The 22,190-nt window shown below is 36.0% G+C and overlaps 3 protein-coding genes across 3 annotated transcripts; 1 reads left to right on the top strand and 2 right to left on the bottom strand.

The window, feature by feature from the left end:
* Positions 1-842: 842 nt before the first annotated feature.
* On the bottom strand, positions 843-11,169 carry LOC110705664 (nucleolin 1-like). Its single transcript, XM_021883565.1, has 9 exons — positions 10,668-11,169; positions 10,008-10,108; positions 9,552-9,915; positions 8,328-9,167; positions 8,163-8,223; positions 8,003-8,064; positions 7,803-7,909; positions 7,624-7,711; positions 843-1,756 (listed from the first exon to the last, which is right to left on the bottom strand). Exons 1-9 carry the CDS (start codon positions 10,800-10,802, stop codon positions 1,454-1,456), a joined length of 2,061 nt encoding a protein of 686 aa, XP_021739257.1. The 5' UTR covers positions 10,803-11,169; the 3' UTR covers positions 843-1,453.
* Positions 11,170-12,689: 1,520 nt separating this feature from the next.
* Positions 12,690-16,145, bottom strand: LOC110705663 (putative tRNA (cytidine(34)-2'-O)-methyltransferase). Its single transcript, XM_021883564.1, has 7 exons — positions 15,793-16,145; positions 15,610-15,710; positions 14,492-14,560; positions 14,357-14,415; positions 14,099-14,159; positions 13,960-14,013; positions 12,690-12,995 (listed from the first exon to the last, which is right to left on the bottom strand). The coding sequence occupies exons 1-7, from the start codon at positions 16,010-16,012 to the stop codon at positions 12,717-12,719; spliced, it is 843 nt and encodes a 280-aa protein (XP_021739256.1). The 5' UTR covers positions 16,013-16,145; the 3' UTR covers positions 12,690-12,716.
* A 3,011-nt stretch (positions 16,146-19,156) lies between these two features.
* On the top strand, positions 19,157-20,044 carry LOC110705662 (probable steroid-binding protein 3). Its single transcript, XM_021883563.1, has one exon. The coding sequence runs from the start codon at positions 19,264-19,266 to the stop codon at positions 19,798-19,800; it is 537 nt and encodes a 178-aa protein (XP_021739255.1). The 5' UTR covers positions 19,157-19,263; the 3' UTR covers positions 19,801-20,044.
* The last annotated feature ends 2,146 nt before the right edge of the window (positions 20,045-22,190 follow it).

Below are 22,190 nucleotides of genomic sequence, written 5' to 3'. Positions count from 1 at the left end.
AGAGAGGAGAATTGCAGAGGATCGGCTGAATTGAGTGCGTCAATGGTGAATTGGCTCTTATTGCACCACCACTTCACCAATACACACTGGTAATCAGATTCAAATGCTCAGGAAATCAGGAGTTGTATTTCACTTACCTTTCCCGGGTTGACCGTAACGGGATCCCTCATGAGTCCATGACTACATGACTTGGCTAAAGGTGTTCTTTCTGGTTTTTGAGTTGGAATTAGTAAAGACACGTTGGATCGGCTTTACTTCAAAATTGAAATATGTTACCAAGTAAATGAGGAAGCCCCAGTTAATCAATTTGATAAACAAAATTTGTTTATCAAATGGTAAATAAAACAACATAAATGCCCAGTCATCATGGCATTTTCGTAAATATATCAACAATAGTGGGACCCAAATTTACTAAAAAGTTGTTGATTTATTTACAATTTTACCATTTGATAAACAAATTTTGTTTATCATATTGATAAACTTGGATTTTCTCCAAGTAAATCATTTTATTCACAATATTTAAAAATTTAAATCAGACAATCGGATCAAGTTTTGATACCTCTACTTAATTGAGCAAACTAAGTGTGCATTATCAATTTGCTAGGATTGATTTGAATTTTTAGTCACCAAATCGACTTTATCTTTGAGCGACTCATGAGCTCACTAGCCACAGCCGGTGAAGCCAATATCCAATATGTATGATTAGGATTTTATTTTCATCCTTTTTTGAAGGAACATATAATTAGAGTTATAAAAAGAGCATACGGAGTAATAACCAAGAAATGACTTTTTCTTTTTCTTTTTCTTTTTTTTAGACAATATTACCAATAAATTATCAAAGATGCTAAAAAAATACTGTAACTGTACATTACGATACTTTTCTAATCAAATAGTCTTCAGAAAGTTCATGTCCCAAAAATAGTTTCGTACCTTACCAAAAAAAAAAAAAAAAAAAAAAAAAAAAAAAAAAAAAAAGTTTCTAAAATAGATAAAATGGCTGGCTATGAAGCCATTCTTCCATCCACTCTTTCCCACATCATGTTAGTCCCAAATCTCTCAAACAAGAAGCCAAACTTCCATGAAGTAACGATAAACGGGATCCAAAAACTTCTCATTTCATCCATGATCCCTCCCTCTCCCTTCTTCTCTTGTGAAATTACTTGTACTATTCAGTACAATCAACAAAAAACAAAACCATTTTACTCACTCACTCATCTGTATCCACCTCAACAACCTGCAAAGTTGTGCACAATCATATACCTGGCTTTTCAAAGTCTTCCTTTCTCTATACTGACAAAAACCTCTTTTTTCTCTTTTTTTTTTTTTTTTTTTGGTTATTATTACTAATGGAATTGAAGTCTCTCCTTTAACCCAAGCAGTCACCCCAGCTAAACAGGTTGAATATGTAAACCAGGATCTAAGTTCCACAAAAAAGCCTAAATGTAGTAATTAATTACAGCCCGCCAGGATTTCCGTCTGACTTGGCTTCAGTACGGATATAGGTGAGGCCACGCCCTGCAGTTATGTTTCCAGGAACTGAAGCCACACTCTCCACTGAGGTTTGCTGGGAATCCCGCTTCCACTGCATACTCCTCATACCTGGTTTAACAGGCGGTCGTGCTCTATATGCACCAGGAAAAACCCTTGGAAAGGGAGATTGTGCAAATCTAGGAACGGGAAAGGGAGAACCACGAGTAATACGAGGCCACGTCATCACAGGGTTGGCTTCTTGCTGGACAGAGCTTTTCTTCATAACCTGAATAGGCATATTTTACTTTTAGAGCATGTACAATTGTAATGGAGTAAAATTTAATGCTAGGCTTTGCTTCCAGTTACACATATGCATAACTGGAAAAATAACAGAAAATTGTCAGCAAATCATAGTAAATCATATCCATCCATCAAAAAAAATATACAATCATATCCACACCACTTATTTCGTGACAAGATTCTAGGTTTTGATGATTCCATCAAACTCACAGGCAAGGAAAAAATAAGAAATACACAAGGCTGCTAGAAACATCTAATAAAGGCCCCTGAATTCAGAGAGCAGGGAAACACAAAGACAACAAATGTGTGGCTGGGAAACATCACAAAAAACAAGTATCGATAAAAAAAAAAACAAAAGACGTTTTAAAAAAAGTGACAGAAAATGACCCACATGAAACAGTACTTTCTACCTATACTCAGATTAACACATAGAAAATTAGAGGAAAAGGGCGACGCCCATCCATCAACAAGCACCACCAAATTGCTACTGAACCTCAGCATTTATATTTATACAGTACCAACACATTTCCCCTATCCTACCCAATGAAAATTAAGACTGTTCTTTTTTATTATAGGAAAATTTATAAATAATAATCCCAATTTTGCTCCATTTTCTTTTAATAATCCCAACTTTGGGGGTTGTTTATTTTCTTCAATCCAATTACTGGTTACCTGTTGAACAAGTTAAATTCTTTTTTTTTTTCTTTAAATGCCACGTGTCAAGAGCCAATTAGCCAAAAAAATAAAAAAAAAAACAAAAACAAAAAATCAGAAACCCATCCCAGCTCAGCCCCACCCCTCCCTGACCACCCCAGCCCCAGCCCCACCCCTTCCCTGACCACCCCAGCCCCACCGCCACCGGAACCCTAGCCACCCTAATAATCCTCTCTCGCACCGGAAAATCCACTCCCCTCCTCCTGCTGGCCAGCCGCCCCTCCTCTTATCCCCTAGCCCCTCCCCCTTCCCCGTTGAACTACCTCCACCAATTCCCGTAACCCCCTTCCCTCAAAACACCGATGTTTTTTTAAAAAAATTTAAAATTCGTTTGGATTATTCTGATATGGGCTAAAGTTGGGACTTTTGCGGGCTGCTGTGATGTTGTTGACGGTAAGGAAGAGATGGAGTAGTTGTTGGTGATGTTCGACTTTGGTGGTGTTGTTGTAGTATGGTGATGGTGGTGACGGTTTACTTGGTGTTTGTGTGGGGAATGGGAGGGGGTTTCGGGGAGGCAGAATAGTGGTTTAGAGGGAATGGGGAGGGGCGGCGCCAGGGGTGGGGGAGGGGTGTCAGGCCGACGAGGGAGGGGGTTGGGATGGGCGGTAGAAATGTGGGTTACGGTGGCCATTTGGGGAAAGGGGAGGAGCTGGGATTTTTTTTTTTTTTTAAATAATTTTTATTTTTTATTTTTTGGACCAATCAGGACTTGACACATGTCAAGTTACCTGATATAATAAGTCATTGACTTTTGTTGACCGGTTTGGAATTGAAGAAAATAAATAACCCCCAAAGTTGGGATTATTCCAGAATAATCCAAAGTTGGGATTATTAAAAAAAAAAATGGAGCAAAGTTGGGATTATTATTTACAAATTTTCCTTTATTATAAAAAAAAAACCAGCAGATGCATCTTCAAGACCTCACGAAATAAATTTGAACCAGGCTTCTAAACCAAGTGCCTAATTTTCACACCTCATCGGCACAACTTACTACGCGTAGATCTGACAATCCACGAGCAAACCAAGACAAAACACATTCATCTAATCACTGTCACTCATATTTAATTAAGAACCACTATCTTAGCTTGATATATTTTATTTAGTTTAAAGCAATTGGTCTTTCTGAAAAGGTCTACTCTGAATCAACCTGCAAAATTAGAAATCCCCTCACCTGAACTTCACTCATCTAATCTTAGATTATATTTAACTTATCTTAATTAGGTAGTGTTTTCTTCACCTGAATTTTACTCATCTTATTGTATCTTATTAGCCCTAGACTCATGTTAAAAGAATATATTAGTCGTTATTGTATCATATCTGAACTTATAAACCTTTAAACTTCACCTAACTTATTGAACCTTATCAGACCTCATTAGAACTTATAATTGGCACTATCTTATTAGCTCTGAACTTATTTTATCATATCTAGACTTATCAGCCTACACCCACTCCTTGTCTAAATTTGTTGACCAGGACTACAGTGAGGCGGGAAAAAAAACAAACAGTGAGGAGAGCTCCTTGTAGGTAAGGACTCATCAGACTTAGCAAAAAGATGATAAATTTTGCAAGTGGAGAAGAGGACTACCGCCTGAAATGAATGCCATCTGAAGTCATGAACTGCTCCCATCAATAGTCAAGTTATAGAAATAATGATATAACCACAGACCCACAGTATCACACCAACCCCTTAATACTACACTCTTACTCTGAAATCATAGTAATTAGTCACCAAACAGCACTGGATTTGTTGGAAAATAACCCTACCTCCCCCCCCCCTTCTCTCTCTCTCTCTCTCTCTCTCTCTCTCTCTCTCTCTCTCTCTCTCTCTCTCTCTCTCTCTCTCTCTCTCTCTCTCATCAACAAAGAAAACTGGATTTATGGTGGGTGAGGGGGGGAGTACCCCCAACTTCCTAAGCATCTACACTCGTTCACTCATCTTACTTGTCAGTTGTCCTTATTTATTTCTAACATTTTACCTCCATCATCTTGCTAATTGCCATAATACAAATCAGAGAAAACATCCAATAATATCACTACCAACTTCCATTAAATCATATCAAGTGACAAAAAAGAGAGAGAGAGAGAGAGAGAGAGAGAGAGATAATACTCCCTCTATTTCAAAACACATGCCTCAGAGTATGCCAATGCAAATTTTTGACCGATGGTATCTTTAAATATAAATAAGTAAAAATTATAAAATTTGATTTCACAAATACACATTGAATCGATTCCAACAACAATTGTCCACATGATAATATATATATTAACCACTAACCTTGGCCAAATTGGATTATGTGACTAATGCAAAATGTCAAATCAAGGAGTTTATTTTGAAAAAAAAAAGAGTACTAAAATAATATAGAGTAATATAAGCAAGACTTGATAGCCACAAATAAATCAACATCTAGATCAATGTATAAAAAGGAGCACCTTACGCTTACATGCTAGGCAACTAGGGTAGAGCGGCTTTTTTACTCTTAGCGAGGTGCACCTTAGGCGAATAAACCACACTTGAGGCGCAATTGAGCACATCTAAGGAGCACACAAGCAAATTTTGCATCAAAGCACGCCTAGGCATAGCAAGACATTCATTGCCTCATTACACCTTAGCCTTTTTATACACTAATCTAGATAACACTAATATCCCTTCATCAATCATCAGCATATCAATGAGGAAGTCCCCGTTAATCAACTTGATAAGCAAAATTTGATTATCAAATGGCAAAATGGTAAATAAAACAACATAAATGCCCGGTTATCATGGCATTTTCGTAAATATATCAACAACAATGGGGCCCATATTTAATAAAAAGTTGATTTATTTACAATTTTTCCATTTGATAAACAAAATTTGTTTATCATATTGATAAACTTGTATTTTCTACATATCAAGACCTATCAACTAAAGTTTTCTTTCAAATGATTCAATACATCATGCAGTCAAACAGGCCAAATGTTGATTTAAGCCCATATGATTTTGAGGAGTGCAACATAAAAAATTATGTCACAACTGAGCTTTAAGTAAAAATTTAACCTCAATGTTATAATATCCAACACGTTAAAGGATATATAAATCACAAGGAAGGGAAGTAGAAAAAAATCCTAATAATATAACCTTTGTAGAATAGCAAAGGGTTAGCTTCTAAACCTAAGGCTCAATGACACAAAAGGAGCTAGAAACCTCAAAACCATACTTAAAGATAAAAGTGTCTACCACTATATTTGATAATGTCACAAACATTGAATTATAAGCACTCGCCATTTTATGCTGACAAAAAATCCACAAAGCAAGCTCCAAGCTATGCTTGAAAATGGAAAGAACGGTCTTGGGTGTCCCACATGGATACAAAGCATATGTATTATCAGCAATATGTAGGAGTTTTGGGGGAATCCAGAGATGCATTTATGTTTGACAACTAGACATGTCAACTTCTAATATAAAAGATTTGAGAACCTCTAATTCAAAATTGTATATATGAGACCCAATAAGCAAAGCTAGTGAACTCGACTATTTATAAACAAAATAGAATAAAGAAATAAACTTAGAAAAAGGTTTTAAACCTACTAAAATATGCAAGAGATGGGTTAGGTTATCTCATCATTGAAACCGAAGTATGTTATCCTATAAATGCAATAGGAAGGTTAAAAAAACCTGAGAAATATTAAAGGTGACAACTTAGTAGCTAAGATAGGTTGCACGAGAACGAGTACTGACCAACGTTACATGGAACGCGGGACGTTCCGGAACTTGGTACGAGAACGGGAACGTGGAACGTAGCCTTTAAAGTTCCCGGAACGTATGGACGTTTATAGTGTTTTTTTAATTTTATTACTATACTTACCGTAAATAAATACACATTAAAAAAAATGATAAAGCTGGAAATTGTAATTAATAAGTAGTATTGATTCCTGTGTAGGCAATTTAAAATTAGTACAGTGATTACTGTGTAGGCATTCTAGGCAATTTAATACCACGTAAATAGAAAGAAAAGGGGACATAGGGGTCCACAATAGTACTGTGTAGGCAATTTTTTTTAAAAAAAAAAGAAAGAAAAAGGGAACATGGGGTCCACAATCTTGCTCTAGACATATTTATTTACACGTTTCTTCATCTCCCTCATGCTTCATCCATAGATGAAAACTTTTTTTTTTAAACACCATTGACGAAAACCTTTATAGTGTTTTAAGCTTTCAATTAAACATGAAATTATAAACAAATAATAACCCAATTGTCACTCAAGATTGCAACTTAGATCTTACTACAATCGGGTTCTCCGCCATCGACGAACCAGAACGCGAACCACCGCGAACCAGGACGCGTCAGATCCGCGTTTCGGTACGGACGTTCCGGTACGGGGGACGTTATACCATCCCGCGTTCCGGGTCTAACACGGATACGGGTATGAAACGGATACAGGAAAACATCAATCTAATAATAGGGGACACGGGTGCAAGATGTTAAAATTCATATACATGACCTACACATCGAATCATAAGTGCAAATATTACAAAATTACGAAATTAATCGTCGTAAAGTACTTGCCTAATTGATTTCGTTTTCCACTCTAGTCCTATATTGTCGTTCGGTTCTTTCATTAGATCACACTATACCATATTAACAAAGCTCTTTTAGTTCACATATAACAATGAGCTATTTATGAAGGCACCCCTATTATTTAACAATTACCTAATATATATCTTATTTAGCTTAAATTTTCCCATTTAAAAAAAATTGAAAAGATAAGGTGACGTGTAAAAAGCACAACGGATCGTATCACAGTGGGAAACGATCCAAGATGTATCGTCATGTGTCCAACGAGTGTCGGCATCTGACACGATGTCCGACTTCCGGACACGGCAGTTGGGTGAAGTGTCCGTGCATCAGTAAGACATTTAAGGTCATAATTTTAAGTAAATATGGTATGCCGTATGCATAAGTAGAAATTATTCATAAAGTTCATTTCTGATCATTATAAGGGAGTGAAATACCACTACTGCCAAAAGAATACACAGATTTTAATCCCCTAGTTGAACATTTGAATCTTCTGCCACTCTATATAATTCGAAATATATTCAGCTCTACACAGAAGAGTAGAAAACCTATACAGACAGATGTATAAGTATAACCAAAAAACTTGCCTTGATGATACGCGACATGAAGGATGTCCCATCCAATGCCAAAGCATTATCTGCCGCTTCTTTTCGCATGAACTCCACATAAGCTGATCTGCTTTGGCAACGTGGATTAAACTACTCGTGATAAGCAAAAAAAGTGTTCAATTATATATAAAAGCAACTTAACAAGCACGCATCCTCACCCTTTTGGATGTCCTGTTGCAGCATCAGTTAAAATTATCACCTTCAACACTTCTCCAAACTTGTTGAAATGCCGAGACAGTGTGTCCTTCGTAGCAGCAAAATGAACCTAATGAAGCACCAGTAATTAAGAAATCAAACATGTACAAATTGCCCGATCCAAAATGTGAAGCTGGACCACTACTAGTTGCACAAAACTTACATTATTGACATAAATTGTACGTGAATCAGCATCTTCCAACGGAAGACCAGTTGAATACGGCCCTGGTAGTGGAAAATTGTCAGGAAAAATGCAACTACATATCTTCAACAAAGAAGACAGAAAAGAGTCATATCTCAGTCAAGAAAAGTAGAAAGCTAACCAGGAGCAGTTGACCCCACAATATTCTGGTTTTCTTTTTGGGTGTCTGCAGCAGGTGAACCCTGATATCAATGAAATTGCAGCTTATAAATTCCAACTAGTCAAGATTAAAGCAAATGAGCACAGAAAATAACTAGGACACACACAAAAATAAATAGATAATTACATTTCCATAAACAGTGACTGAGTTGCTATTTTCCTTCATCAATCGAACATTTGAATTGCCAGCTCCAGTGTCAATCTCCTGTGTGGACTTTAGAGTCTCTACTCCTGGTTTCTCTCGTGCTGCTTGGTAATGGGGTGGTTTCCAAGTATTTACATTCACTGAGATATTCACAATTTTATGCTTGGTATTAGCCGCAGAAGCTGGTAATTCTTGATCTTTTCTTTGTGATTGACGTGTCATTCCTTCAGTATTTTGGGCAACACTATAGTGCACTCTCAATGAATCATCGCGTTTAGCAGAAGTGCCGGTTTCAGAGACATCAAATTCTCTAGCACCGACAACATTGACATCATCATATCCTTCATTATCAGATGCAGAATCAGATGCCAGGCCAGTGCTGCTGTCCATCATGGATGCATTCACAATGTGTTGTTTAATATTATCTCTTGTTTGAAGATACCTTTGACGTGAATTGTTGCGAATATCAAAATCGTCATATTCATCATCTTGGACAGCAGGTTCTTTGAAAAATGATACTTGATCAGAGCTTCTATCACCACGACTCAGTCTATCGAAGACATTTCCAGTTCTTACCCTTTTGACATCATTGGATGCATCTTCAACAGCTTTAATTGCAGTTGCCATAGAGCTTTGCAACCTTGTCACTGACTGAGGTCTCTTATGATTAACTTCCTCTGTCAAATTCCCAATGGGTGTAGAGACCACAGAGCGTAGTCGCTTTCGTGCTGGCTCTGACACAGAGTTGGAGGATCTTGTAGTTGCAACTGCTTCTCTAACAGCAAATTGAAGTAGCCTTCTAGGTGCAGCAATAGTTGCTCTCTGACCAAAATTAATAACTGCATCAGGAGAAGTAGAGAAACATAAAGCATAGTGCAGGTCTTCTCTAACAGTTAGTGCTATAACAAAATCCAACCATAGCGCAGGCCAGAGACATTGCTCAAGCAAAATCCATAATAAGCACAACAAATACATGATACAAGCAGACACCCTCCAAACAATTTTTTTTTTACAAAAATAGCTCATTAGAATTTCAGTTAAGCTTACAAGTTTCAACTACAAGGGTATTATGAAATTCTCTAGTTCTCTAAACTCAATAAAAACACCCAGCACCAAAATTAAAATGCCTATGAAGCAAGAAGAAATAGAGTATGACTAAGAGAAAAAGGGGAAAAAACATTAATACAAACAACATTAATCACCAACCTTTGGCCGAGGATGTTCATCAGGACGATTTCTTTTCCTATGCACAGTACGTTGCGGTGAAACAGATTGCCTGGTATGCAACGCATTGGGATAGGTTTTCTCTTCATTCTGCTTATTCTTGGTAACAGAGCTTCGGATAAGAGGAGGTTGAAGTTTATCTGTCACAAGTGATTTCCAATCCCTATTGTGCCGGCTTCTAGAAGTCTTGCTAGACTTTCCTCTATCAGATTCTGAGACTGGGTGACTGGAATCATCTTTACTAGGCTGCTCAACCAATTCAGGTTTAGCTTTTGCCACCTCATCTGAACAAGATTGATGAGATCCTACATACTGGTCCAAGTAAGTGGCAAGATGGTCCCAAAGCCTGCATAAGAAAGAGAAATCAATCATTATATAGGTTGAATTAATTCTGCTGGTATCTTCAGCATACAGTTTATAAAGGTACAGCAACATTACCATGTAACAAAAGAATCACTCTTATCGCCCAGAAAAACATCCAGGTCCTCCTTGACTTCCTCCTTGCGCCGTCCATTTCCCAGTAAAACTATGACATATTTCTGCAAGTTCAAGCAAGCATATAACAGTGAAAAAATAAATTAGGGAATGTTCCATTTACTGGACTATAAATTAAAATAAGTCCCATGTAGTTTGCAAGTTACGGCTTACATGATTCGGACTCTACTTATCAAGTGAAAAGCTAGCTAAACTGAAACAAATGCTAAAGCAATTCCTTTGACTTAGGCATGTAAAGGGTCTAGAGTCCACTACCTAACAAATTCAGAAAACTTCGATTCGATGTAATCATAAAATCATAATTCAATCCGGAAAAGGATAGGCAAAGGGGTTCATTATCATTCATTCGGTCGTTAGCAAATGGGTACAGTACCATTCATTCTAACAATGGTCAATTGCAAAGTTCAGCACCATTCAATGTAACAATGGTCATTGCAGTGCCATACATTCTAACAACACCGAGATCACACCAACCAATCGTAATTATTTTTTAAGTTGACGATGTAACCTAATACTAGTACACAATTTGCAGAGATAAAGCAATTAAAACAATAATCAAAGATCCGAAAAAACTTATATAATTCAATCAAATACAATCCATACCACGAGAGTATCATCAACATCATCACCCATGTAGTCCTTCAAAGTATCCGCCAATCGTTCTGCCAATTTTACGGCTCCTTCTTCGCTAAAAGCAACCCTAAATGTGCGTTCCCCATCTCGATTAACACCTTCCATAATAAAACCCTAGTCGATTACTCTTCGCAGATATCTAAGAGCAGAAGCAAAAACCCTAGAAATTCCAGATAACAATCAACAGAAAAATTCCCAACTGTTCATCCAAAAGCAAATCTCTTAGAATCAATCAATTTTCGAATAATTAGAGTTTCCGCTAAGATAGGTACTTGGTATGATGAACTGAGAGAAGAGCCAAAGTTTCGAGCAAGAGATTCAAAGGTTGAAGAAGAACGGACCCATGAATATGGGATGGGATACCTCCAGAAAGTCTGGAATAGCGAGGAAGCTTTTGCCTCCTTGTTGTGGTTGAGATTGTGGTGGTGTAATTTGTGAGAAGAATGCTGGATTTAGGTAATTTAGTGGGCGACGTTGCTCCTCTAAAACAACAATGTTCGTCAAGGGTATATGTGTCAATTGAACTTAAAAGTAATGGGTATAATTGTAATTGGGCGGATGTAGTCGAGCTCTGGTGAACCGGGTGGGCAACATTTAAAAAATGGGTATAATGGTAATTGGGCGGGTAGGCGTTAAAACGTAAACACGCAATTCAAGACATTTTTTGATATAGACAACGAGTCATTTACATTATTTTTTTGTCAAATCTGAGCTCAATTTAAAACCTCAAGAATTAAAATAACCCTTAAACGGAATATAATTCAACATGCAGATACAAAAAATATTATTAAGTGGAAAGTGAGTCTCAACCGTCTCACTAACGGAATTTGTTAATGGCTAGGTTACTGTGTGGAACTGAATGTATTTTAGGGTTACGATGTAGAAAGTGTTATATAGAGGGACACAACGTAGAAAAATGAAATTAAAAGGGTTATTATATGGAAGAACTTTTTTTTTTTACCAAAATATGAACAGTCTAAATGAAAGACCTCTGTGTTTGTGAAATATGAAGTTGGGTTGATTTTGTCAGCTAAGGTGTGTTAAATATTTGTAGAAATTTAAATTAATCATCCTCTAATTTTTAATACAAAAGTGACTCTTAACCTAAGCCACCAGGCCTCTAACCTTTGACAAGTTTTTGATCACCAACTATAGCTACTGCTTTCGAGTGCTTAGTTGTCGTATTTATACACATCTTTAACGATTACATGTAGTTGCACAAAGGCTAAACAAAACTAGCTCGTATCCAATTATCCCACGTAAATATCCAATCTGAGATCAAACTAGACCTAAAACGACTAACATTTGTTTAAGCTACCTTCATTTTAAGCAAGTGCAACATCTAATTTGCAATCAACTTCAATCACTAAAAATTATTGAACTCTTACACTACAAGTAAAAATAAATAAATAAATAAATAAAATCAATTTTAATTACTAGTAGTAAGACTAAGTTTTATTCATTAAAAAATCTATCTTAATCAACAAAAACAATTTCACTTCAAAAAAATCTGGTGAGCTGAATGAGCCTAAGTGAGAACACATCGAGTAGGCTATAATCATTGGTGTTCAATAAACAGTTGAACACCATTGAAGCGTGGACACCATGGAGCTAAAATTACAAATTAAATCATTGGTGACTTGGTGTTGGATTCATTTGAACCTTGATATCTTATTTTCCATTTTACTCTGAAACTTGTCCAAAATGAATCAACTCAAATATAAATAAATAAAACTAGGCTACAATCTTGATAGCATATGAAATAATACTTCGTACAAAAAAAAAAAAAAAAAAAAAAAAAACCGCTACAAAATCAGAATATAGAGATTGACCAACCCTATCCTCTTCTAAAATTAACCTGATTCGAAACTAACAGATTGCAGGATATGCTGGGGAGTATGTGGACCAGGTCTAGCTAACCAAAGCACAGCCCAGGGCCTTTAACTAGATTAAGTGCTAAAAAAATTTGTTAAGGTGCTGGATACAATAGAATTCAAACCGATTCAAGTATGACAGTGGCTAAGCAAAAATATCTTCTGTGATAAAAGGATTTTCACTGTTGATACAGGCATCAGAAGAGCATTGGAATTGCTCATAGTTAAGCTGTCTCGCAGCTTCATAAACAGCAATGCCTACACTGACAGAAAGATTTAAACATCTGACATAGGTATCCAACATAGGAATTTTAATGGTTGCACCTCCATATGCTTCACTTCTGCAGTCATCGAGCGCATCAGGGGGTAGCCCACTAGTTTCTGATCCAAACACAAGCCAATCACCTGGTCTATATGTGAAGTCCTGCATAAACAGACACCAAACCTTTAATGATGCCGTAAAATTTTAGTGGAAAGCCCAGAAATTGGAAGAATGTTGACATTTATGGGATAGTATCTCCACATATTGAACGCATATGCCTTCTAGAACTACTTCCAGACACAAGTTTATTAATTTATTTTAATAGCTACTTACAAGCAATAATATACATGGTGTATGTATTGAATAGATCTGCTACTTTGTCCTCATGAAGTTATTATTGCTCTATTAAGAACTCGAGGAGCAAACACCAACAACACAACAACAAAACCCTAGTCCCAAAATGATTTGGGATGAAGTAGTAGTCCTAAAACTTAAAATGTAGTAGTGTTATATTCCTTATCCAATACTTAAGCTTTTTGGTCAAAGCATTTAAGTGCAAAGTTTAATCAAGAAAGATTATGAGGGCAAAGTTTCAACAACTAGAACATGTAAAAGCTTCAACAGCTTGAAATAGAAACTAAATGATTTTGTTTGGTCTTGGTTTCAGCCTGTACAATCAATAAACCACATGATAGTTTCAGCCTGTACATTATTAACCTTTTATTCACATTCAGGACCAAACATCAAGTGGAGATCGAGGGAAAGCTTGGTAGTGACTTTCCCATTCCAAAGACCACACCCCAAGATCTATTTTCTACCTCATCACAGATAGCCATCGGATGGCTGAGGCGGATGGGTTTAAAAAAAAATGTTTAGTGCTGTGGCATATGCAGACCCAAGCAATCAAACCTTACCCACCAAGAAACTATACAGGAGTATACCAAGTTAAACCAAAGAATAGAATATACAAAAGCTCCAAATATGATAGTAACTAAAAGAATATAAGAATGCATTGCTCAAAGTTTACATGTAAGTACTGCTTTCACAAGAGATCATTTATTCAGATAAATCTAGCATGATCAAGAGAAGAAACTAATAAACTATACCAGCTTAATATAATACTTACTGAATGTATTGCAGTCCCCCTCTTAGTGAAAGCCAGTAACCGTTTCTCTCCATTCTGCATTGATCGGGTACATCCATGAAAAAGAAACGAGAAAATAGGGGAAATAGATAACGAAATAAATGGAAAGCATAAATCTTACTTGAAGTGAGAAATAGTTTCGAAACTCAGCCCAGGAAGGATGCACTTTGACAACTACATAACTTATCATACAGTTAAGGGTACGTTACCAAGTGTATACACCTATTATAATGAAAGCATAGCTCCACCAAGTATCATATATTGTGGAAATCTTAGATCAATATGGTGTTAGAGCATTTAGCTCCACTCAAAAATCAGGACTAGAAATTTGTGATATGCAAGTATACAAAAGTTGAGTATTGTGAACTATCATGGATACGGCCAATAATCCAGTCCAGCACGCTTGACTTTGGCATCATCTATTTTAAATCCCAATGGCTGTAGCACAAAATGAAATTGATCATAATATTAAAACAAATTAGCACAACCACCTGTAATTAACCAAAACACTCACCTCGACAAGGTGTAGTTTAACACCTGATGCAGCACAAGTTCTGGCGATGCACCCGGTATTACCAGGAATCTACAAGCCAAACACAAAGTTTTAGAGACAAATACCCTACTCAGTTAAGGTTGATTGCAGATTATAAAGAGAGGGTCATAATGTGAAGCAAGCTTTGAGGATCTGTATCTGACTATCAACTGAAAGATAAGTTAAGATCATAGTTTTGAAGTCCACATATCATTGCCCAGGCTGATAACCAATTTAAGACATTTAGCCTGCTACTCCACGAAACAAAATACTAAATCAGACTAATTATGAAATTGTTTGAATTAAAATGCATGAATCACATGCATAGCCAGCTCACTGAGAAAAATTGTATTCGAAAGTAAATTACAAGAGCTAAAGATGTAGCCATCCCGGGAGTAGACACACATTTGAGGCTTAGACAGTTAGACTAAGGGTGTGTTTGGTTTGATGTAATATGTTTTCATGAAAAATGGTTTCCTTATTTTCCCCATTTTCCTTTGTTTGGTTCATGAAGGGGTGAAAAACAATTTTTACACTCTTAATGTGAGAAAACATTTTCCTTTACAAAACAAAGGAAGCCTGATTTTCTTCCCTCCTCTTTAACTCCTTTTTAGTTTCTTCTTATCCATCCTCACGTTTCCACTCCTTTTGTTAATTTCTCTATATTTTTTCTTGTAAGGAACCAAATAGAGGAAAACTAATTTGTAATTGTATTTTTCCTCGAAAATGTTTTACATGAAACCAAACGGAGACTAAATCAATAAAATGATACAATTTCCCTAGCATTGTTCGGGGCCTCCAATTCAGGTTTCTTAATTGATGAATGAAATGAATAACCTCCCTATGGAATCAATTGTCACATAGATTATGCAGCAATTACAAAAGCGAAAACTAATAAGAAGATAATAACAATCCGGCATCTCCATAATCGATTCTCACATTTGATAGTGCAATTTAGACAAACAATTCCTAAAGCGAAAACTAATATTGATAAATTAATAATCCAACATCTCTCCGAAAACAATTATCACCAAATAATGCGATTTTGACAAACAATTCCTAAAGCAAAATCAACATGAATAAGTTAGGGAGTAAGATACCTGAGGAGAGACCAAAACAACTTGAAGCATATTATTGGAAGGAATTGATTCTGTTGCCTGAGCAGCTCCATAAGGCAAACCACTTCCAGTAACCTTTTCAGCTGTCATATATAAAACACAATTCACCATGAATTTGACAGTACAAGAACATACATAGTAGAAAGAGAAATATTAGTACATTACCAAGGGAAGAGAGCGGAGAGAATCTAGAAGCAGGTTTGGAAAACGAGAGAGGCGAAGGAGAGAGGAGAAGGTGGTTGTTGTGGCGATGACGAGATAGGAAGGAGTATGAAGGAGGTTGAAATCGGAAATGGATGGAAGAGTGGTTGAAGCTGGATTTGCAGAGGATATGGATATGGTTTAGGGCTTTCAAATTCAGCTTTACTACTCCGCTGCTATCCATTTTTCCTTCTTTTTCTTTCTTCTTCTTCCTCTTCTCTCTATCTTAATCCTCACTCCATTATCCCGCGCTGCAACCTCTAGCTACGGCTCTACCCAATCCATTATGTACGGAGTTTTACCGATTAATCGTAGGAATTTTCCTACTCGTAGGTGGTACTGTAAAAATATTGTGTCTTACCTTAACGAGGCGTTTGGCAAGAGGGATATGGATAATGAGGATAAGATGGTAGGATAAGGATAAGGAATTATTAGGTGGGATAAGCATAAAAATAATATTATGCTATCCATTATTTGGAATGAGTTGGGTATTAAATTGGAATAAGTAGTAAATTTGCTTAACTATCCTTACTAACTTTTCTCCTCTCTCTTTTTCCTTCCCTTTCATTAAGGGTAAAATTGTCTTTTACCTTTTAATTTTTATCCCCGACCCTTATACTTGCCCCCTTATTATGGAAATAAAGGGATAAGCCTCTATTTAGTCCTCATCCCTTTCCTATGGGATAACTTGTATCCCCTCAAACAAACAAGGGATAATGGGACGTACATGAGGGATTTTAAATCCTTATCCTATCAATAATCCCCCTAAACAAACATGCTATTATGGGACGTTGGGTATAGTTGTGGTATACGGGATTAAGGGCAAAGGTGTCAATTTGGAGGTTTGGATTAGATTTGATGAAGTTGGGTCAGGTCTAATTTCAAATTAGAGACATGTTAAATTATTATGTATTAGGCTTGATGCGACTCGAAACTTGAATCGGATATTTATCTGATCGAGTTAGTCAAATTAGATTGTGGCACCTCCAACTAAGGGGTGTAATTGGAAATATATATCCCATCAATCATTTTTTTTTAACTTCATTAATTAAACGTAATATGACATTTTCAAGAAAATTGAAATACAATCCAACCAAATCAAATAGCATTCTTTGGCAAACATACTATGATGACGGTGAACTAAATCTAACAATGCAGCTCATCCCTCATATATGTTTGCTGGATCATGCAGCCCCGTGACATAGTTTATCACTCTGACATAGTTTCAAGAATAAAGAATATTATCTAACCTAATAGACTACATCCTGAAATTTAACACCGATTGCAAAATAATATGATGAACCACTAATGAATTGAACCTTTCAATAAAACTATAATTACCACTATCTAATCTCCCGCGAGGGACGAGAAGAATACAAGACTCCAAACTCTCGTTAAAGGGGAGAAAGAACCCAAACATTGTGTAGAAAACACTCATAAAAAAGAGAGAGAGAAGGATTATTAATTTATTACCGACTAAGATAATTAAAACTAATAAATTAATGACAAATTTGGGGCTTACCACCATCAAAGAAATGATGATGGCAACCCCTTGTGGCTAATGAGCGAGAAAGATTGGGTTTTTAGGGTTTTGAGGAGGAAGAGAGAGGAGTTCACTCTTTATTTAGATTAATTAATTAATGTTGATTGTATTTTAACCAATTGTTTGTCTTACAGAAATGAGGAATGAACTCTCACCCAAAATATGTCTTAGCAGAGATGGAATCCCAACCCTAAGATTAGGAGATTTTTTCTTTACCGTTAGGCCAACACTTGTTCCCTTTGTATGTTTTGTTGCTCTAGTAAATTGCCTTCATGAATTGCAATTATTTTCTTTAAATTCAAGTTGTTTTCCCCCCAAGTTTAATACTTTTCTTAAAATAAGTAACTAGGATAATCTGTGACAATTAGGATAAGTACCAATAATTCGATCTTTTGTGTCAAGAACAATACTTATACGCTTTTGTGAGAAGTTGTTGATTTACACCATGTTTGGATAATAATAGTGAAGAGAAGGGGATAGGAAAGAAAAGGAGGGAAGAGATAGAGAGATTTGGTTTATTAAAAGGGAAAAGAAAATGGATCATCCCAATTACACCATAGCATTAGGTATACAAACAAAAGATGACATATCCTTCTTTTTTTCCTCTTCTTTTTCCTCCATTTCTCTCTATCCAAACAAATTTTGAAATTTTCCTAAGAAAAAAGCAAATTATGAAATTATCAACCAAATAAATTGAGGCGTATTCTAGATTATTAATTTTTAATTTATATAGTATTCATATAATTTATTTATCTCTATTATACTTTGTTTAATCTAAAGGAGGGATTCCATTCCAAAAAAAAAAAAAAAAAAATATAGGAGAGATTGTAGAATTTATCTAAAAAGACCTTAATATCGCCTCTAGACTTATACAGGTATTACCATATTAAATTTCATTTGTAGATATTGGCCTTGTTTGGTAAAGAGCTTTTTGAAAAGCTTTTGGCCCTATTTGGTAGTAAGCTTATTGGGGGTATATTAGCTTATTTGATTAACTTTAGCTTATTGACTAGTCAAACAAGCTAATACAAGTGTTTGGTAGTAAGCTTATTGAAAGAGATTATTCCACTAAATAAGCTCTTTTTGAAAATGCTCAATTTAGGAGCTTTTTCAATTTGCTTATTCATTAATTATTGTGAAATGACACTTATAACCTCATTTAATTTAAAATCCTATCTAAACTACCTACCCCACAATTAGCTTATTGGTCATTTCACATACTCAATCACCTTTAAGCTATCAGCTATTTACCAAACACTTTTATATAATTAGTTAATACAATAAGTTAGTCAAATCAGTTAATAAATCAGCTAGTCAAAATCAGTTAACTCAATCAGCTTCAGCTTTCAGCTTTCTCCCAAACAGGGCCTTTAGCTTATTGAGTAATATTAGAGGTTTGACCAATTTAAAAAGCTAATTTGGGTGTTTGGTAAATAACTTATTAAAAAAGCTTTTTGGTTCCAAAAAGCTCATTTTAAGAGCTTTTTACAATTAGCTTATTGAAGAATTAGCTTTTTGGGTATTAAATACATTGAAACAGCTAATAACAAACAATTATTTACCAAACACTTTTACATAATCAGCTATTTACAACTAGCTAGTCAAATAAGCTAATATAACCAGTTAGTCAAACCAGTTAATACCAATCAGTTAAAAGCTAATTACCAAACAAGGTCATTATATAACTTTTGATTAATGAATTGATTTATTTCAATAAAAATAAAAAGGCTAAATTTGACCCGAGTTCCTTGCCCAGATGCCCACGTGACAAACGGTACACAAATTGACTTCACATTCGCAAGTAGAAAAGGCAAAACAAAAGGAGAGAAAAGAAGAAGAAGAAGAAGAGAGGTTTTAGTTAGGTGAGATAGAAAAACACATCAAAGAAAGAAATGGGGGGAATTTACGGGACAATAGTGGAATCAATTGAGAATTACACTGGGTTATCACCAACATCATTCATCATACTAATGGCGGTATCAATAATAACATACAAGATAGTCTGCACCATGTTTGTTGCAGTTGACGATTACAAATCCGTTGAAAAAATGAAGGAAATCTTCGAAGAAGACATGAAAAGGGAGCCAGTTCAACTGGGTGAGGTAACAGAGGAGCAGCTCAAAGAATACGATGGTTCAGACCCAAAGAAGCCATTGTTAATGGCGATTAAAGGAAACATATATGATGTTTCAAAGGGTAGGATTTTTTACGGGCCGGGCGGGTCTTATGCTATGTTTGCTGGGAGAGATGCGACCCGGGCTTTGGCCCTCATGTCTTTTGATCCCCAGGATCTTACTGGTAATATGGATGGTCTTAGTGAATCTGAACTTGATGTTCTTCAAGATTGGGAACTTAAGTTTATTGAGAAATATCCTAAAGTTGGTGTTTTAGTCAAGGAGGAGGATTTAGATTCTAAGAAAGCTGTTTAAGAGGGATGTAAGAATCTTTTTTTTGATATGTGATATTGATTTCTGATGTCTGATTCAACTAGGTTTGATGAAGAAGAATGTATTGAAATTATGGGTTTGATGTATTAGAATGTATTGACATTGTCTGTCATACTGTATTAATCTTGCATCAGAATGTGTTGTTTCCAATTTTTCTGGATTACTTGTTGACTTTTTAGTAGTTAGTAATTGGTATCATATATATGAATATAAGCATTTTAATGAGCAACCTTTGGAAATTTGGATGTAGTAGCTAGTTTCAAGTCATACATATCAAAGGGAGAAACTTGCTGTTGTGAATGCAGGTATTTTGAGAGACCATAGTATCTAGCTGAACTATTCTTTTCACACATTTTACAGAAACAAGTGAATTGTAGCATTGAAACAGAATCAAACTTAACCCTACCCAAACAAACAATTTACAGTCAACTTGGCGAATATATAAACATTTAAGAGAAATAGATTCATCATATTACAGCAGGATTAGCCGCTAAGAAGAAGAGCAAGGTAATATCTTTTACCTTTTGACAATTAAGCCATCCATTAAGCTAATAAGGGGTCAGGGTTTTCTGGATGTAAGATGAGACATGTCAGATGTAAGACGTGCAGGCGCACCGGAAGAAATAGGTGGTAATTACTTTTGCAGACACTAAAACTACATGTTCTGAACCTACTGTTATTTTTTCTCCTCCTTATCAATCCTGTAGTCTTGATCACTCTGATATGCCCTGAAACCGAGCACAACAAACTTAACTCTAGCTCAAAATTTGTGCCCTGAAATGAGTTTTGTCTGGTAGATCTCTCATCTAGAATAAGTAGAGGCACAACAGCTGAACAGCGTGTCATTAGTGTGTTGTCTAGACTGAGTTCCCTCCGGCCATAGTCTTTAATGCAGACTTGCAGAGGCCATCTTTCATCTGTATTCTATTCTAGCAGCTTTTACTCATGCTATTCTACTTGCTTATTATACATTGTTACCATATATTTAGAATTGTAGACCACTAATCCAGACTAAGAAAGAAGCAGGGTGTCGCGTGGACTGAGTCCTTTCTGAAGCAGTCTGTAACACAGGGAGGTCATCTCCCCTCTGTATTCTATTCTAGCTATTATCTTTTCCTTAAGTGCTTGCTGTTTTACACCTATACTTGCATTTACAAAATCACACTTTTTTATTTGTTTTATTAAAGTGGCAGCTGGCAGGTATCAACTTGTATTTGACTGCTTATATTGTCTTTCCTCCAAATATGTTAAGAGTACTAATCCGGTTCCATAATATTTCCATTTCAGAGATATTCATCTCCATAACAATCCTCTTACTACTGGTTGGGAAATCTAATTCCTAGTTCACCACATCACCACTTATATTTCTTGGTCAGTTTGATTGGATGCAATATAAATGGTCTTTTGTGAGTTGGATACTCCTTTCCTTTGAGGCAATTGTCAAGGAGTAGTAATATTCCTCATTTTTTTCTTTTATATTGGAGGGAGTGGTTGCTTCTTAAGAAAAGTAGCCTAGGAATATAACTTGGTCAAAGGGAGATACCAGCAAAGAGCTGTGTCAAAGGGTGACATATGACAAGAAAAGGATAAATAATCAGGTAAAGGGAAGGGAGGGATGTGAAGTTATAGTAGTTGGAATCTGTATAGGGGGGCTAAATCGTAAGTTGGACTACTTGTTCAAAACCTTTTTGTGGAAGATATTATAAATTCCTTTGAATTTATGCAGATACAGGGCAGTGACAAGCACATACTATAGAGGTGCAATAGGAGCATTGCTGATCTATAACGCCACCAAACACCAAAGATTTTATTATACCTCTCGCTGTTTCGACGATTTGCATGGCCATGCTGATAACAACATTGTCATCATGGTTATTAGGAAACAAATCTGACCTGGGTTCCCTCGGAGCTGTTTCCAATGAGGATGCTAGAGTTTGCTAAGAGGGAAGGCCTTGCTAAGAGAGTTTGCTGATATATTTCATGTTGTCAGCAAGAAAACTCTTGTTGCTAAATGATGTAGCTGATTTTGTTAGTATTTCTAACCTTCTTACTGGAAAGCTAACTGTTTTTCCTGGCCAGGGCCAAGTAAACACTACTGCTAAATTCAGATGTTGCATATCTTCATTTTGAAGTACAAGACTACAGAACTACTGTTTTTCCTGGCCAGGGCCAAGTAAACACTACTGCTAAATTCAGCTGTTGCATATCTTCATTTTGAAGTACAAGACTACAAACCTAGTTCTGCACTCTGCAGGTACTGCATTCTGAAGTTTTCCTTTTGATCTCCTTTCTCTTTCAGTCACTTTTTTGCATTTGATTACTTTGTAGACAATGAATTGATGAAGTTTAGTGAGGAAATCATTATGTGATGA

This window comes from Chenopodium quinoa, unplaced genomic scaffold, assembly GCF_001683475.1.
Source record: "Chenopodium quinoa cultivar QQ74 unplaced genomic scaffold, ASM168347v1, whole genome shotgun sequence".
Classification (NCBI taxonomy): Eukaryota; Viridiplantae; Streptophyta; class Magnoliopsida; order Caryophyllales; family Amaranthaceae; genus Chenopodium; species Chenopodium quinoa.
Note: the sequence above shows the minus strand (reverse complement) of the source record. Positions and strands in the feature narration are given on the sequence as shown.

Bases quoted from the DNA above. Each gene is read 5' to 3' on its own strand.
- LOC110705664 (XM_021883565.1), bottom strand. From the start codon at position 10,802: ATGGAAGGTGTTAATCGAGATGGGGAACGCACATTTAGGGTTGCTTTT. The intron at 10,109-10,667 runs GTATGGATTGTA...TTGAACTTGCAG, and splicing joins ATGTTGATGATACTCTCGTG to AAATATGTCATAGTTTTACT. The intron at 8,065-8,162 runs GTTAGCTTTCTA...TTCCACTACCAG, and splicing joins TGTGGGGTCAACTGCTCCTG to GGCCGTATTCAACTGGTCTT.
- LOC110705663 (XM_021883564.1), bottom strand. From the start codon at position 16,012: ATGGATAGCAGCGGAGTAGTAAAGCTGAATTTGAAAGCCCTAAACCAT. The intron at 15,711-15,792 runs GTAATGTACTAA...TATATATGACAG, and splicing joins CTCTCCGCTCTCTTCCCTTG to CTGAAAAGGTTACTGGAAGT. The intron at 14,561-15,609 runs GTATCTTACTCC...TTTGGCTTGTAG, and splicing joins TTGTTTTGGTCTCTCCTCAG to ATTCCTGGTAATACCGGGTG.
- LOC110705662 (XM_021883563.1), top strand. From the start codon at position 19,264: ATGGGGGGAATTTACGGGACAATAGTGGAATCAATTGAGAATTACACT.